At 42.6% G+C, this 18,478-nt stretch overlaps 1 protein-coding gene across 7 annotated transcripts in view; it reads right to left on the bottom strand.

Moving 5' to 3' along the window:
• The window catches only part of IKZF1 (IKAROS family zinc finger 1), a 110,541-nt gene extending 92,840 nt beyond the window's left edge, over window positions 1-17,701 (bottom strand). For 2 of the 7 annotated variants that reach the window (XM_017814958.1, XM_017814960.1), the window contains exon 1: window positions 17,179-17,701. In XM_017814958.1, coding sequence (XP_017670447.1) covers window positions 17,179-17,449 — 271 coding nt within the window. In that variant the 5' untranslated portion in view covers window positions 17,450-17,701. Of the gene's footprint in view, window positions 1-13,687; window positions 13,769-17,178 lie in introns of all 7 variants that reach the window. The other 5 variants (XM_017814962.1, XM_017814963.1, XM_017814957.1 and 2 more) reach the window with 5 other exon arrangements.
• Window positions 17,702-18,478: the final 777 nt, after the last annotated feature.

Genomic DNA, 18,478 nt, shown 5'->3' with positions numbered 1-18,478 from the left:
ATCTGTGGAACATAACTTTTTTTTCCTCTGAGATTCTGTTTGAAAACAGTCAAGATCGTAAGTCCTTCTCCACAGTCTCACAGAAGTGTTTATCAGATCTAGTCACTTTCTTCAATAAGAAACATAAGCGACAAGGTATGTCTTAATATGTACAAAACCAAAATAAAGTATGGACTTACCCTAGCAAGTGTATACTGCAGCTTCTCCCTGACAATAGCTTAAAAGAGGGAGAATTTGGGGGATTTAGTAGGATACTGTACATTAAATTACATTTAAATTCCACATACTAGCAATTCAGGAACCATTGCTCTATATATTGCAGATAATATATAATTTTTCTCTGGCTATGGGTACATTAGTTTCTTGCTCAGCATAGTAATATCTGATATCCATATATTAATTCTTTTAAACATTTTTACAGAAAGTGTGGTCTTCAGCACTCAGGGCCTACTGGAAGATAGTTAAATAACCACCACAGCAGTTTTGTAATGAATGCTACCAGGATTGATGCCTGAAAAGCGGGTAAATCTGGTAGCTGTGTTTGACCAGTACTGTGACCACTGGCAGAATCAGACATCTGAGAAATTCAGGATCTTGTGTTTGTTATTTTAACCTGAAAACCAAAGTAAAAAAGCAGACTAGATGCTTTTTTTAGATACTTGAGGATTCTAGCATCCACACAGATCCCTACTCAGCATTGTTGGGACACCAGAAAGACTTCTCTTAAAATGAAGTCATAGAAGAAACAAGCATTACTCTGCAGAAAGTCTAGGTAACAATTTCATCTTTATTGTTCAAGAAGTTGCAAAACAAGCCCTAATAACTACTAGTTCAGTCTAGACAAAAGAAGAAGCCCTGGTAGTAGGGCAAATGCATACCAGCAAAAAACGCATGTTCAACAATCCCAACTCAGTATATACATTGTGGAACAAATAATGAAAAGTTGGGAAAAAATGCCTGGACATAAGGCAGGAGTGGGAGCGAAAAAGAAAATCTAACCACTTCACAGCCTATACTGGTGTAGTGGGTTTCTGTGGCTGGGTTTTGGTAGTGGGGGGAGCTACAGGGGAGGCTTCTGTTAGAAGCTGCTAGAAGCTTCCCCTGTCCCGTGGAGCCAATGCCAGCTAGTTCCAGGATGGGCTTCCTGCTGCTGGCCAAGGCCGAACCAATCAGGAGTAATAGTAACACCTCTGTGATAACATATTTAAGAACAAAAGGTTGTGGCGCAGAAAGAATTCCAGCCAGGGAAGAGCGGACTGAGAACACGGGAACAAAAATGCAGACACCAAGGTCAGTGCAGAAGGAGGGGCAGGAGGTGCTCCAGGCACCAGAGCTGAGGCTCCTGCAGCCCGTGGTGCAGACCATGGTGGAACAGCTGTGCCCCTGCAGCCCATGGAGGACCATCGGGGTACAGAGACCCACATGCAGCCCTTGGAGAAACCCGTGCTGGAGCAGGTGGATGCATGAAGGAGGCTGTGACCCTGTGGGAGGCCCAAGATGGAGCAGGGTCCTGCTGAAGACCTGCAGCCCATGGAGAGGGAAGCCCACGCTGGAGCAGGTTTTTCCTGGGTAGAATTTGTGGCCCTTGTGGGGGACTCACATCTGTACAGCTCATTTGTGAAGGACTGCACTCCATGGAGGAGTGACCCACGGGACAACAGTTTGGGAAGAACTGCTGCCTGAGGGATGGACTCACATCAGAGAGGTCCATCAAATACTCCCACGGGACCCCATGGGAGAAAGGGAGGGATTCCTGTCTTCGAGCAGCAGCAGAAACAACAACTGACCGTAACCCCCATTCCCCATCCCCCTGCACCGCTGGGGGGAGAGGAGAGAGAACATGGAAGGAGGGGTGGGGGGAAGGTGTTTTTAAGACTGTTTTATTTCTCACTCTTTGGCTCTTACCCTGTTAGTAATAAATTTAAGTACTATCCCCACTTTGAGTCCGTTTTGCCCATGAAGGTAATCAGTAAGTGACCTGTCCCAGCTGTTATCTCAACTCACGAATCCTTAGCTGTTTTTGTTTTCCTCTCCTCTGTCCAGGGAGGGACAGAGGGAGAGTAAGAGAGCAGTTTTAGTGGGTACCTGGTATCCGGCCAGGGTCAACCCACTACAACTGGTGAACTGTCAAACCTGACAAGAAAATGCATCACTGAACTCAGAGAACTTTCCTCAGTTAGAAAATGTTGACATTTATTGTGGACCTGCACTGACCCAAATCTAGCGACTATTGAAAAGAAGTCACTGATTGTTACCAGTGATAAAGTACCTGTATCTTTCCTGTTACCTCAAAGAAGATGAGAAGTTGAGATGAGAGGATGAGATACTGAGCATCTGCTTTGTGATGGAAAAAAAAGATAGGGAAGGGATAGATTCAGGTAATAGTTTTGGAGGTCCTGCCATTGACCTCAGAAGTGATGATTCAGTCAGGTTACTGCCTATGAGAAAGTGTTGTAAAGAAGCCTGTGTGATGTGGATCCATACAGCTACAATCCACACATTTGAAACAAAAAGGCTAAGTTTGAGGGTGAGGCCATGTCAAGCCAAGCCAGCAGTGATGACAGACACAGAGCAAGGCATGCTTTCCCAGCAAAGAAACAGACGGCTGTGGAAAAGGAGAGTGGGTGTATTGTCTTGCGAAAATATCTCTCTGTCGCTTGCTGAGGGCCCAGGATAGACAGCACAACCACGCACCAGGTGGGAGAGGAGAGTCAGAGCAGCTCAGAGATGGTGACGTTTCCAAGACCTATGACTGCCAAATGGAGGGAGATGCGTGCCATCCGGTAGAACAGGAACCATGCTTGGATGGTACTTGGGTCTCCAGGGTGAAGAGGAACCTATCTCAGCAAGTTTAATCGCAGATGTCAGTTTGGCTTTATATTTCCATATGAAAATATGCCTGACGTGAGCTAGGGAACATATATCTTGGTCTCACAGAAAGAACCTTTTTAGACTGCTCACAAAACACTGAGGGACACCCATATGATTACAGAAGGCTTTACAGCTTGGCTGAATTTGCTGCTTAAAACCTACCGTGGGAAGAAATTGAAACAGAGTTGTTTCCTTGTAACACTGGAAAGGCATTGGCTGTCCCATGCCCCAGGACCATCAGGAGCACCCATTGGCTTCCAAAAAACAGTAGCTCAGTTCAAGTGCCTTAAAACCTGTTGCAGGTAACAGCTACTGCTCTTCAGTGTGTAACACAGCGATGGGAGGTGGGAGATGTATTCACTGGTGAAGGAGGGAGTATATTGAAGAAGAATTGATGTCAAGCCATGTAAAAAGAAGTTGTGAATTTCAAATTGTCCATGATTGCCAACAGGATCATGCAACACATGTTCTGTGAAGTGCTTGGGTAACAGGAAAAGAAAGGACATTATGTTATCATCAGGAAATAGGAGATAATGAAATAGATGCCAAATAAAGAATGCAAGTTTCAGGCTAATAAAATAGTTCCTCTTTTCTCCCCCACTTTTCCTTTTTTCTTCTCTAATTCTGAAACATAGTGTTTTGTCCAATACATCACCTCCTTTTTCATGCATTGGGTTTGAAAGAAAAAATTACCCAATGAATATGCCAGTCATGTGTATTCTTCTGCAATATGAATTATATACAAATTTTGCTTATTTGACATCTTAAAGCTGCTTGATTCAAGGAGTTGGGAGTGGGTACTGCCCAACCCAGTGGAGCCTGGTTCATAACTCACAAATATTCCTCGAGTTCTAAGACAAACCAGCAAAGAAAGGTTTTTCACCTGAGAAAACTTGTGTCCAATTCCTCATTTAGCTTTTCTTCTGTGACCAAAAGCATTTTCCCATTGTAAAATTAGATGATTAATGTCCTTTCCTCACAGAAGGAATCTCAACTGCCTGAGAAAAAGAATTTCTTTCTGAAAAGCACATGCCAAGTTACCTAGAAGCTGCTCTATTCTTTGTTCGGTGGTTGTGGTTAGACATCAGACTTAACATATCATCTACAGAGAGAATAAATCGAAGGTCCCATCCAAAAAAATATTGACACACCACTCACTTTACTCTGAAGCAGATCATTTGTCCCTGAGTTTCCAGTGCTGAGAGAGGCTCAGAGCAGGCTCTCCTTTGCCCCTGTTTATGAAGCACTCAGCCCTTCAAGACAGATCTCAGTGCAAGTAAGAAAGGTAGAAACTTTCAAGTAAAAAACCCAAACCAACAACAAAACCCCAACCAATCAAACCAAAACCAAGCCACCAAACTGTTAAAAAAATTCACTTGAAATTTGTGTCTTTCTTTATTACCAGATTTCAATTTGAAGGGAGAAAAGTTCTGAGAATTGAGGAATATTATCTGGTCAACTATATAGTTTATAACAGTAATGCCCACTACGAGTCACAGATTAATCCAGCCATGACAAAGCTTTCAACCATGGGAACTTTCCTATCGCATACGACTACTGGAATGCATGTCTCGAACGTCATTTCTGCCCAACCCATATGGAGATTGTCCCAGCACAACTCTGCCAGCTCACAAAGGGGAGCTGCAAGCATATTCACAATTTCCTCTAACCAGCGTCTTTCAGTCCCACCTTTCCCCTGCAGCTTCATTCAGGCAGCTCAAGCCTCTCATTTAAAGCAAATGCCCCACTCCACCTCCACACAAGTATTAGCAACGCTTATTTTTGCACCAGTTCTTTCCCTTGCACTCCCACTGAGAGGTTTGCTGGATGTGACGGCCAAAGCTGACCCATGTCTGCCCAGTCCCTCCTAGGTTCAGGATGCACCAGCTCGCTCCCACACGGCTCATTTCCTCCCCCGTCTCGGTTTCAGCACCTCCCACTGACCTCGGCAGGAGAGTATGAAGTCTTGACTATATATAGTAAGGTGCTGAAACACTTCTCACATAATCTGTGTGGGCAGAAGGTGGGACCCTACTTGGAAGAGAGCACATTCAGACTTGCCTTAGAAAAAGTTGCTCTTCCTAAATATCAACAGTTTCAATGTAAATACTTTGGCGTATCCCCTCATCTACTGGGTGACTCCTAAACTGGAGCCATTATGTATCTCTGAATGGTCCTTTAACTATGAGCACAATGCTTTAGTATCTCCATTAGGAAAAGGTGCCTATAATAAAAACTACAAATTTGAAGTTGCTTTTAAGTGCTTATCTTAAACATCACTTACTATAGGTATCATATAACTAATGCCCATTCTCACAGTATCACTCCACTACAGATTTTACTGGGAAAACTGTTTTCATCCTCAGGAACTAACAAAAAAATCCAAACTAATCAACCCATTAAAAAAAAAAAACAAACAAACAAACAAAAAAGCACAAAACCAAACCATAAAGCAAAAGCTTTCTAATAACAGATTTCAAAATTTGAAATTTTTTCATGTGTTGTATTTTTTCCTTTCCAGCCATTTTCTCTCATCTACTCCATGCTCCAAATATTTACCAGAAATGAACAATTTGCACATAAATATTTTCTTTCAGCAACAGAAATCCACTTTTTTTGTTGTTTTTTTTAACTCTTTTCCCCAAAATTCTTTTGATAATTTTGTGAATCTTCTGGCTGCACTGGAAACAGCCTTGGTTGACAGAGACCACTCCTAAACTGCCTTCCTCATACACCACATACATTGCCAGAAAAAGGACTGTGGTGGTTGTTTGCAGCACCCTAACACATATGCATGGCGGCGTTGGGGTTAGTTTCTCACCCTTAACTACTGCAGCAATATTGGTAAATTTTGGCAGTGACAGCTTTTTCAGCTCAAAAGTGCTCCCATTGAAACAAACAGAGCTCTGCACTAACCTCTGAGCCTTTTCCCAATCGAAGAGTCCTCCTTTCTGCATTACCCATGGACCTTTAAGCCCCCTACTTCATACATACAGACTTATGTGAAGCAACACTGAGGAATAAGGAGCCTTAAGCTTGGATTATGACAGTACCCAGCTATTGGTCTCATGTAGCTTAAGACTACACCCTTGCCTCTGAATGCAACTCTTTTTCTTGAGGTGGAAAGCAAAAGCCTGACCTGCAGAGCAGAGATATTCAGGCACAGGCTTTCTCTGAAGCACAGATACAATGTGAGACTGAGTACACGGTCATCTCAGTGAGCTGTGTGAAAGACCAGCTAATACACAGGTTATGAGGACATCCTTTAAAATCCAGCCCTTCAGGTGTTGACTTGCACTAGCATTCAGGCTTCTCTAGGAACAAGTTCAAGCCATAAAATAGCACTTTGGGTCAAAAATAGACCTTTAAGGAAATTAAAAAGAAAAAAAGAAGAAAAAAACCAATCAGAAATCACAATCAGTTACCCTCTTATAAGCTGATCTTATCAGAGTTGAGTCACACCAACTATAAACTAATCTCCAGGAAACAAACCCCCCTATTACTCTTGCTCTGGAAATTCTTTGCAAGCAACACCTAATTTTTGCCTGTGTAAGTGTCACACAGAGACCATGTGAAACAGTGAAAGCAAAGCTCAACAATGAGGCATCAGCCAAAGTTACATTCTGAATTACCACCACATTATTCTTCAAACAGATACTCCTCCAGCAAGATAAAATTTATTTGGGTTCTCCATCTAGCTGCATCCTTTAATACTGAATGTGAGGCACAAGTGGAACCACAAGAGCTCCATCTTCCAGTTTTCACCCCAGAGAATCTCCTTCTTCATGGGGATCCTCCACAGCTGGCGAGCCGGCAGCAGTTTTTCCTGCCTTTACAGCAGTTTTAGTGCCTCCTGCTCTGGATTGAATGCTCCAAGGCATAGTGGGAAACTATGTCAGGGGTGTGGGGAAGAAACATCTTCAGCAGGAAGCAGAGGCAGAAGCTTTTCAAAGAATGAGAGAATGAAAAGGCCAGATAGCAGATCACCAGAAGAGAAAATACACTGTATCTTTAGGTCTTTAGATAATAAAAACAATGTGCAGAAGCCACGCAGCTGCAACTAACTGTTTTCAAAGAACAGACACAGAAAAAAAAATGAAATTAAAGAATCAGGCTTTAACTGATGTTCAGAGCAGTTCCTGGCAGCTAGTAGAATTAGAAACATTGCAAGAACCACAACAGACTCACTTATTTAATGAGACAATACTGAAAGGCTACATGATGGGCAAAGAATTAAATAAAAAAGTAGATTTGCCATAGAAAGAGAAGACCAGGGGCATGATGGAATAAGCTTCATTATAGCCATACACCTGAGGAATTAACTACAGGTCAGATTTGAAAATCAGTGCTTAATAAGTTTTCTCAAAATAAATTATGGAAAGAGGACATTGATGTACCTCCAAAACAATCTCCCCTCCACAAAAAGAAAAATAAAATCACTATGCTATAGATTTAATACTATATTAATATTTCTGTGTCTCTCCTGAAAGTGTGGAGGAGGGCTATGATTCCCCATTGTCTTGTTTCCTGTTAGACCACGTGAAAACCAAATGCATAGGAGATTGTGTGCACCTCTATGTATTGCCAAATACCTGAGTGTGAAACACTTCCAGTGAAAACTGTCCTCTGCTTATGTATTTCCTATAGTGGATTAAATAAAGTATCACGTAGCTCTGCAATGTCATACAGTTACACAACTACAATTATATATCATATACATACGGGAAAGTAGGCATTTTTTATTTGGCATTAAAATCCTGTTCCAATGAATTTGCTGTCCAAGTTCCTTCCAGTTTCAATGAAGACTTTTTTTGCTGCAATACTTCATGGTCTTTCTCATTTTTAGCTAATACAAGTCTTCAGGAATGTGCAATACAGGCAAATTTTAAGTGTTGAGTTCCAAAGTCAGACTTTGAGGGCATTGGAGAGAAAAGTCAATACACAAAGCAGAGCTGCCTTTAGTGTTAAGCCTCACTAGATGTGAGAATTTGGGCAAATATGTGCTTTTTTGCCTTAGTTTCCCTAAAACTAATGTTGGGCTCTAATGACGAAAAGTCCTGTAAATAGACCAATGAGTTATTATTGCTATATAATAATTAGCACTTCAGGGAACTTTAAGCAAAAAGCATAAAAAGTAGCCTAGCTTCTCATCTCTCAATTAGTTTGACTCAAGGCACTTTGCCAGGGCAATGTAGGAAAGCTTTGGGCTGGATTCATGGGAGACACTGGGGCACACAAATACAGCATATACGTGCTATTGGCATCCATTACACTCAACACCTAACTAACCCTACAGATACTTTTGTTTCATCCAGGCAAAGCCCTGATCTCCAGGCACGCCTTACAACTGCTAGAGCCCTGATTCCTCTGGGCAGCTACGCACTTCACTCCCGCCAAGCCGTGGTGGGATTCATATTACTTCTAGTCAGCGGCTTTTAGCATAGCGAGTCCTATACAAAAGAACAAATGGCAGTAGTAGGATCATTTTACACATGTTAAATAAATTGCCCAGCTAGAATACAGAAAACGCGAGTCTAGGCCCTACTCTGAGAGATGCAGAGCAAGCACTTTGAGTCCACTGCCCAGGTCTGCTGAGGAGACAGTTTCCCTGGGTACGATCTAGAGGAAGAACAAGAGCAATGTTTGCTAATTGATCATTGCTCATGGTTTCCATACCTGCCCTGCTTTGGTTTAACTTACAAGAAAGAAAAGCAGTTTTGAGGTAAATATTATTTAAGTCTTGGGGAAGGAGCATGAGACAATCCTAGCACGTGTCTTTGCTTTCAAATTCTTGAAGAGTTTCATCCAAAAAGTTACCTATAAAAACAAACTCATCTCTTTCCAAAACATTTTTGGAGTTAGTTAGGGCCACATCCTTGTACACAAACTGAATTGCAGTTGTCTCACATGGACACAATGCCAGTTTTGAGAAAATGCCCTTACCAACTACACAAACCCAGAAATGTGTAGCCAAGCATCTCTCTACAGTAGTGCTCTGGCATCCATTCCAATAAATTTTCTATTAAAAGACAAGGAAACCACAGGTAGGTTTCAAAATTACTGAATAGGTATTTAACCTGTGAGGAGGTGTGAAATCAGGAAGCAAGGTACAGGTAGTGGAGGATTCCATAGCACTGCCTTCATATTCAAACAGCTCAAAACTTCCAGGCAGCCTCTGCATTCACACAGTGCAAGCCCATTTTTCCGTATGATATCTCACATTACTGAAGCTGGAGTCAATTTGGATGTGTGTGGAAGTAACTGGAGGTTTGCAGTATGGGTGGTCATGTGCTGAACGGGCAGTATCCTTCGCCTGGATAGAATCAAAGAAATGCTGAATGCTGCATCAACTGGGACTGACTGTCCAGGTACTAATGAATGCTAAACTGGCATTTCCTAGATTTCTAGTGCATTCACTGTTAGGAAATCTGAACTAATTTAACTCTCAGTTAGCATGTTATTTTTGATGAAAAAAGCCTCACAGTAAAAATCTTATGAAATACATTTTTATAGACATTTCCTGAATTCTGTAGATCTCTGCAGGAACAGACTTAATCTCTTTGCTGCTATGAAGAAGGGGAAAAAAAAAAAAAGCTGGCCATTGACCTAACCTGTCAGTTTATCTTAAAAATCATGAAACAGCAGAAAGAATACCTTCGAACCTATTTCTGACTGCCTTCTCTCTGTTTCTAATGGTTCCTTGGGACAACATTCAAAGTTTGATCAATCTCTTTTCTTCCTCATCAGACTACAAGAGAACAAGCTTCTAGAACATGAGTGAACAGATGCCTCTCTTGTTACCTGTGATTGGATTTGTTTGTAATTCCTAACACAGGCCACTCAGCTTTGTTGAGCATAGAATCATTAGCAAATTTGCAGATGACACCAAGTTGGGGGGGAGTGTTGATAAGCTGGAAGGCAGGAGGACTCTGCAGAGGTACCTGGACAGGCTGGAGAGTTGGGCTGGTTCTAATGGGATGAGGTTTAACAAGGCCAAGTGTCGGGTCCTGCACTTTGGCCACAACAACCCCCTGCAGCGTTACAGGCTGGGGACAGAGTGTCTGGAGAGCAGCCAGGCAGAAAGGGACTTGGGAGTTTGGATTGACAGGAAGCTGAACATGAGCCAGCAGTGTGCCCAGGTGGCCAAGAAGGCCAATGGCATCCTGGCCTGTATCAGGAACAGTGTGGCCAGCAGGCCCAGGGAAGTGATTCTTCCCCTGTACTTGGCACTGGTGAGGCCACACCTGGAGTACTGTGTCCAGTTCTGGGCCCCTCAGTTCAGGAAGGATATTGAGGTGCTGAAGCAGGTGCAGAGAAGGGCAACGAGGCTGGTGAAGGGACTCAAACACAAGTCCTGTGAAGAGAGGCTGAGGGAGCTGAAGTTTTTTAGCCTGGAGAAGAGGAGGCTCAGGGGAGACCTCATCACTCTCTACAACTCCCTGAAAGGAGGTTGTAGCCAGGTGGGGGTTGGTCTCTTCTCCCAGGTAACTATCAGTAAGACAAGAGGGGATGGTCTTAAGCTGTGCCAGGGTAGGTTTAGGTTGGATATTAGGAAGAAATTCATTACAGGGAGGGTTATCAGGCATTGGAATGGGTTGCCCAGGGAAGTGGTGGATTGTCTGTCCTTGGAGGTTTTTAAGACAAGACTGGATGTGGCACTTAGTGCCATGGTCTAGGAACCACGGCAGTGTTGGATCAAGGGTTGGGCTTGATGATCTCAGAGGTCCTTTCCAACCCGGCTGATTCTACGATTTTATGATTTACCGTCCCAAAAGACATTTCTGGCCATTCTTTACTTGTGATTGTGATTAATGGCAATCCTATGCCATGTGCTCTAGGATGACCCTGCTTGAGTAGGGAGGTTGGACCAAATGATGTGGTCCCTTCCAACCTGGCCCATTCTGTGATTCTGTGATTGCTACTGACAGTAATGTCTAAATTTTTCTGGAGAAAAAGAGTGACACTTCTATATTGTTTTGCTTGCAGTTAGTAAATGAGTCAGCACCTTCTTGTAAAACAGTAGTAACTTCAGTGTGCTGAATCACAGTTTCAAAGGTGGTTTAAGGTTCTGTTATCTGCATAGGCAACACATTTTTTGTTTGCTTCAGCAGGGAGGCTATTACTCTGAGACTGAAAAAAGGTGGTTGTGGTCTCATGTCTTATTCTGACATCAGCATTTAACTGTTTCAGTTTATTGCTTCTGCATCTTCACACGAGAGTTTGAATTCATTTTTCTAAGTGATAGCTAGAATCTTTCAGAGGTAAATGTACAGCCCACCCAAACTAGTAACTCCGTGCTGTCACAGGCTTGGTTAATGAGTGTGGGCAGAGAAAAGGTCATGTAAAAAAAAAACTGTGAAGAAGAAGCAGAATATGTAGTATAGATTAAAAAAAAAAAGGTTCTTTGAGTATGAAACATCTTTTCCTCTTGAATGAAGTACTCCATTCCTCACATGTCCCAGGCCTACAAAACCCAGCCCCTCCTAAGCCACCTTGAGCTTCCTGTGTGCCTCTCTGTCACTCTCCCCTCCTCCTGCTCTCTTCCCACATCCCTTGACCACTTAGTCGAGATGGAGGCAGTGTGCTCAGTGGCTGCCTCTGTGTGACACATGTTGGCAGCCCAGCGATGAGCACATGCTGCCTGGTGACCTGCACTCTGCCATTAGTTTGGGCAGGACCCAACCTCTCTCTGCTTTCTCTCAGTTCAGACTCTTTTCTATGTACAGACATGAATTCACTAGAATGGCTGGTAGGAAGTTAACATGCTTTTGATCCCTACATCATGTCAGCTTTAGCCAAAAGTCACCAAGCAATTTGCCTGCTGCCTAAGGTGGTATAAGAGCACAGCCCTATAACCCTCATGTTCTTAAGAAGGAGACCAAGAAGAAAGGAAGATCAACTATAAACTCTCTGCAGTTGAGGAACATGGAACTGGAAAAATGAGATTTAAGATCGGCAGATGTGTTAATCTTGCATTGGCTGAACTTGCACTTCACAGTCTTTCTTCATTTCCCTGCTTTTCCTGATGAGATAGCTCTAGAGGAACCAAGAGGAGTAAGTGCTTGGGCTGTTTTTCCTCCCTCTCTACAAACTGTCCTGTTCCAGATGAAAACAAATTCAGGGTTTTTTTGCCCCATGGGGGGACTTCATTATATCACAACTTGTCCTTTCTGAGCCAAACCCTCTTTGTGTTGTAACCACTGGCAGGACTGACTTCACTGGGAGCAAGAGGTTCCTACATCCACATTGCCAAGTGAGTTCAGAGTTGGGGCTGTGAAGTCATTCTCAACAGCAGGGCTTACTTCCAAACTCATGAAATCAATCCCATGCAATTTTCCCACCAAGCTCATGTGTGGAAAGCACAAACATGTATTTCCCTGTAGAGGTAAAAGTATGCAATCACCCTATCTACTTTTAAGGTGTAATAAATTTTGCACTTTAGCATTCATTCTATAGTCCAGCGCTTTGGTATTAATCATTTTGTTGCTTGCTTTTTATGCAGGGATTACTTTGGTAAAACCTTTCCTTCATATCCTCAAAGGAAACCGGAATAAACGATTGCCAAATGCCACATTTCCCATTGGGAAACAGTATTCTCAACCATCTGAACTCTTGGTGTACCACTGAACAGCAAGGCTGTGCTACAGATAGTATTTATAGTATATTTTATGAGACCAAAAGTTGTCAGTTAAACCACTAGAAACTAATAAATGGGCCTAGTGTCATTTGAGTTGTCAACAGGATATAAGCTGATGTAAGGGGAACACCTACATTTTGTAGGCTTCTTTTGCATGAATAAATGTACCGTTGATAGTCATGCTTGACTTTGTAGGAATGTTTTGAGTAAGGAATATAGTAATTTCCTCCACTGCAACAGTAATGATCATCAGACCACTAAAAGACACTCTATAGGCATGCCTAATTCTTGAATATGATATTGCTCAGAAATCTCTGGTTTACAGTAAGAGTTCTCACATATTCCAGTTTTGTTCAGTGAGACAGCTAGTAACAGAAAAATCACAATATTGAAAACTGTCTCTGTGATGAAAAGGGTGGATGCTAAAACACACAGAAGAGGGAGATATTATTTCATTTAATAAACAGAAAACTCCTTTGAATTAAATCACAATTTTTCAATGCATTAAAGCCAATAAATTCATTGTCTAAAGTGTGAAATTGCATTTGTGTATATATACATTTATAAATATTATGTATATATTTTTATAATAATAGCAAAACCTTCTTAAAATAAAATAAATCAAATTCTCAATTGATGAGATTCTGTTCTTTGTCCCCTCCCCTCCAAAATATGTGCTGTGAGAGTAACTATTTCAAATAACTGCTTTGAGGAGGTATCAAGAGGCAGAGGTTCTTATTACCCTTCTGTCATAAATACAGAAACTATGGATGAAACATGAGTCTAAGCCACAAGGTTTCAGATCAAGAACTCAAGTGACAAGATACCAATCTATTTCTTTGTTTAGTTCTGCTTATCATTAATATTTATCTGCATGATCAAAGAAAATCAAACTTGGTTACAGATCATCAGGATAAAATGCAGTTTAATCAGTTTCTATAAGTTAAAAAATCTCAAATTTTCAGTGAAAGAACAGCCTGACCTTCTTGCACATTAAGTTTTGAGAATTTAACACAAACATATAAGTGTACCTCATCCCCTCCAGGAATTACAAGATAAAGCACAGATGGTACCCTGAAAAAGTAAGTTACAATCTGCTCAGAGAACATGTGCTTTTAAACAAAGGCAGAGATTTCCCTGAAAAGGGAAGCCAAGTAACTTGCCTGTGTACACACTTACCAAGAAGAAATCTGTGCCACATTCTTTTCAGTTTGGAATAGGAAGTATATGTGGGAAAGATTTTTCTAGAAATACATCAGCCTGTTTGAAAAAAGGAAGTAGAGAAAATCTCAATAGGTAGCAGGATTTTTAACGATTTCTGCTATTAAAATTTAGATAGGGTTCTGATAAAAATTCCAATGAGCCTTTGAACTATGCTTTTGCTCATTAATTCTCTCCTGTTCAACAGAAAGAAAACACTGCACTGTTCAGTACGAGCATTAAACTTATGTCAAGTTGATCTTAAAAAGACAGGTAGTCTGAGGAAACTTGTATTTAGAGCTAGGAAGGACAAGTGCATCGTCAAGAGCCTCTTTTCGTATAATTTGCCAAAACCAAACACAGTAACAAAGAAGAAAGCCAAATCTCAGAGATAAACCAGAAATTTTAGATTTCTTTCACACTGAAATTGAGATAATAAAAGAAAACATGAAGAGTACACTTCATTTTACTACAGTAATGTTTCCAGTACACCTGAGATTTTGCAGTGTGGACTGGTGTTTGGTGGGATCATGCTAGAATATGGCTGAGAGGAACAACTGACATTAAGCCAGAATTGCTGGTGCGAGGGAGCCCCTCTAATAACTCACAGGGCATGTTTGCATTTGCAGGTGGAGATATAGCCATCTAGGCATGGACTGACCTAACCAAGGCAGCTTAAGCCCAGCGGTGCCACAACAGCAGCAGAGACTTCAGCACAGGCTTGCTCTGGCTGCCCCTGGGACTCCAGGGCAGATCCGTATAGCCCACGTCGATTGATGCTTTGCTGACTTGGTTACAGTGTTACTGGGTACTCAAGCTTGGCTGAATCAAGACAGAGCTGGAGCTGTGATCATTCACAGCACATCCCAACTGCTGTGCAGAGTCCATACAGCTCACTCTGGGCTCTGCTGGTTCTGCCAGTGGGAAGAATGTTTATACAGCACATCTCTGGCCGTGGCTCCTCTTTCACCAGACAGACAGCATAACAGAGCTACTATGCTGGCTTCACTCCAACCCAGCATTCCTCTGACGTGAAGGGAACTGCTGAGCTGTGGGCTTTCTTTGGCACTTTGGTATGGAGGGATGCAAACCACCTCAATTCCATGTGATCCCTTCCTGCATCCCATGTTAAGACAAGGTGCTTATCAGAACATGGGAAGCCTTGCTTTTTTGTTTTGTTTTGTTTTGTAATATTTTCCTTTTTTGGCTACAAAGATGGATTTCCTTAAAAAATAACTGTTTCCCACTGAAGAACTATCCTAAGCAGTTATCTACTCTCTGGCACCTAGCTACCAATCCACTTGTTTGGTTCTTTTTCACTTACTTGCATAGCTTGCAGCAAACTAACTGCTCTGGGGATTCCATCGCATGCATTCTGTGTCTTTAGTGAGAAACTAGCTGGGCAGTCTTCTCTATCAGTTGATATGATAATGTGATATTATTCCTTTTGCTCTGGTTTCAATGCAGACATGGTTCAAGTACCTGATCTATCTGCCAGCAAATGGGCCTGTTCCAAGCCCACGGAAGTCAGCAAAAGCCTTTCTGCTGGTTGGTCACACCACAATTAAATGAAGTTCTAACACAAATAAATCAGAATATTTAACTGGATGTAAGAATGCTAAATGGACAGGTCCCTCTTGAGGAGGCTTTTTTGCCATCATTTTAAAATCATGTCTTTGGAAGAAGAAGAGGTAAGGCTTTAGGCCACATCATTAAGTCTACCTTGCATCCAAGTATTACTCATACAGTTTATCAGAACAATTATTTTTCCAGCTCCTAACTACCATACACACCTGAAAGAAAAGACTACTCAGTCTCTTTAACGAAAAAGAATACTTAAAAATAGCAAGGTGGTAGTCATATAACCCACTGCTCACTTCAGCTGGCAGAGTTCAGAACAGCAAGCATGTAAGTTATTATAGATGTTCACACCAAACAGTATGGTGGTTGCTGGGACAGAAGCACTCTCTTCCAGTTTTAGTTCTTAAATGTATAATATTTTCCCTCTACCTCTTGAGGCTAATGTCCAAAGCAGAAAACAAAACAAAACTCCAAACCAATTCCTATGTCTAGCTTCATGGCATGTCAGACAACTTAGTGAGGCTGAGGTTGCTGTTTTGGGGGTTTTTATGTTTTGGTTTGGGGAGTGGGGGGGATGATACACACTCTTGAATTTTTCAGTGGAGCTGTCTCTAGACAATGTGTGTGTGATTTTAGGGGTCAGTATTTGCCCAACTCTGCAATCAATGGTTAACAACGAATTCACTAGTAACAAAGTTTGTCCATAGATTTTCTTCGTTTCCTGTAAACCCAAGACCATCTATTTATAAAACCATGGGAATTTTGCCTTTGCCCTTAGTAACAACTTTTACATAGTAACCCCATAAACCTACCCTTTCCTACCTGTTTACCTACACCCAGCCACTTGCTTCTTTTCTTTAACAAAGAAATATTTGTGCTCTGCCCCTTGTCACGTTCACCTCTACAGCTCTTCCCTTTACCGCTCCCCTGTTGTCATCAGCCATTTTATCCTCATCTCCTCTTCTTCCCCCAGTTGTTGTATTTTCCAACCACATCTCCCTCTTTCTCAAAGTTGTCAAGGTTCACCACTTAGGTTGCAATCTTTCCCACACCATCAGTGCGCTTACGTCCTTCCCCAAACCTCAATCATCCCTTACTGCCTCTTCCTTGAGTCAGGAATTTACAGACAAGTAGTTATGGTTCAGGGATGAAGGGTATGTCAAATGTGAGGCACTGATGCATTTTCCGCTTTGACTGGTTTTCCTGGAGCAACCGTATGGCACCGGAAGGCTTGTCAGCCTGGCTGTGCTGATAATGTCATGGAGGAAAGTGGCAATGAATCCCAATCTCAAGCTTCCCCAGCACTTGGGAAAGCTCCCTTCCCTCAGGCAGCCCTGCAGCCTCATTGAGGCCATCCCTCTCCCTCACCAGTTCCTCACCAGCAAAGTCAAAATATCTGGAAAGGGGATTATCTAGCGATTTGGTAGGCCTGCTTATGTACCTGTTTACTGGGATAAGCAACATTATTTCAATTAACAGAGACTTCTAATGTAATAAAGTTAAGCATATGTGCAATTATTCAAAGAATGGGGGCTGGCGACTGCTGCCTCTTTGGAAAATGGCGGCGCTGCCCTACATTTCCTTGTTAGGACTGCTGGGGGAGGCTCCAGGGAAAACACGGGGGTTCACAGCTGAAGAGAAAAACTCAACCACCCTCTATTATATTAGACATCCTCAGCTACAAGAAAACATAATTATTAAATTAAAGCCACAAGCTCATTTACTTAGTGACAGGAAGACCAGAATTGAAACGAATTTAACTCAGAGAAAGCCTTAAGGAAGAACCTGTTATAGGGCAATTTTTCAAAGACTAACTTAACAGAAACTTTCAAGCAAGCTTTCCAGAAGCCCATACTTTAAAAAAAACCCCAACAATATAAAGCACATACCTTTGGGCCCATACCTGGGAGATCTGTGCTGCTCGGGATGGAGTTTCCCGCACCCTGCTCTCCAGTGCCACAGCACCTCAGCACAGGCTGGCCCGGGCTCACCTGCTGCCCCACAGGGTGCGGTCACCCAGGGCCTGACGGCAGCTCTGCTTGGCACAGTCGGGCACAGCCCTGCTGGGGCTGCCTGGGTGCCCACAAAGGAGCCCTGGCCTGTGGGCACAGTGGTGGGTGAAGTCCCCAAATGAAGCTGCTCAGGCCCACTGAGACCCATCAGTGCTCTGACATCATTTTACAGGAACTCCCAGAGGGGTCAATTAATGCCAGTGCATGGTTTGTCACTGCTGCAAAATGGCTGCCCCCCAGGGCAGCAGGAGAGCCCAGGCGGGCTCACAGCGCCTCAGTCGGGGCACTGCCCCGGAGGTGGTGAGGTGTCACTGTCATGGCTGTGCGCTTGTCCCAACACCTCCTCAGGAGCCACCGCCCAGCAGGGTGAGATGTATGGCTGTGGCATGGCAGACAGGCAGGAGGGAGGCCTTCCATTTCCACGAGCTTATCCTAAAGCCAGCATATTTGCTGTCTCCTTATAAAGAAGCAAGATGAGAAGCTCTCTGTCCTTCCTGAGTGAGAAGCAACTAACTTTCTTGTAGTTCCCAAATCTGCCTTTCAAATCCATTTTCCACCCCAAAAAAATGCTCCCTTTGGGTATGTCGCTGGCTGTCCACAGTGTGCAGTGACAGGCGCTGCTGCATGAAGATCTAGCCAAAGGGTATTGTGGACTACATGTTTTTACTTTATGGAATTGTTTTGTGAATGATATCCTGATGTCTTCTGAACACCAGGAGTTCCCAGATCTCAGGCAGAGAGGTGAGACTCAGGTATCCCAGAGAAATCCCTGATAGTCTGGTCCCGACTCTGCACACGTGTAGGGGATGCCACCTTTCCTTCTCTGACTATAAATAGCGACATCAAACTGTTTGCTCTTTCAGAAAAACAAACAAAACCCCAAATCAAACCAAACCAAACCAAACAAAAAGATAACAAGAGCACCCATGGTTTTTAAAAATGATTATCGTTCAGTGGAAGTTAGGGGTTTTTGTTAGATACTGAAAGGATGCAGCATACCCTGTGACATATTCTCATTAATAAATTAGTCTATTACAGGACTCTCCCTATGTCTCTCTGTTACTATTGCACAATAATTTCCACTCTAACGCATTCTTCTCAGTCACCCACCTAAACTGCTCGCTCAGACTTTCACCCTTCAGGTTAAAAATTTCCATGCCTGGCCTCTGTGTGAAGC

Source organism: Lepidothrix coronata, unplaced genomic scaffold (genome assembly GCF_001604755.1).
Source record: "Lepidothrix coronata isolate B3197 unplaced genomic scaffold, Lepidothrix_coronata-1.0 Scaffold47, whole genome shotgun sequence".
Classification (NCBI taxonomy): domain Eukaryota; kingdom Metazoa; phylum Chordata; class Aves; order Passeriformes; family Pipridae; genus Lepidothrix; species Lepidothrix coronata.
The sequence above is the reverse complement of the archived record's forward strand: the minus strand, read 5'-3'. Positions and strand labels throughout refer to the sequence as shown.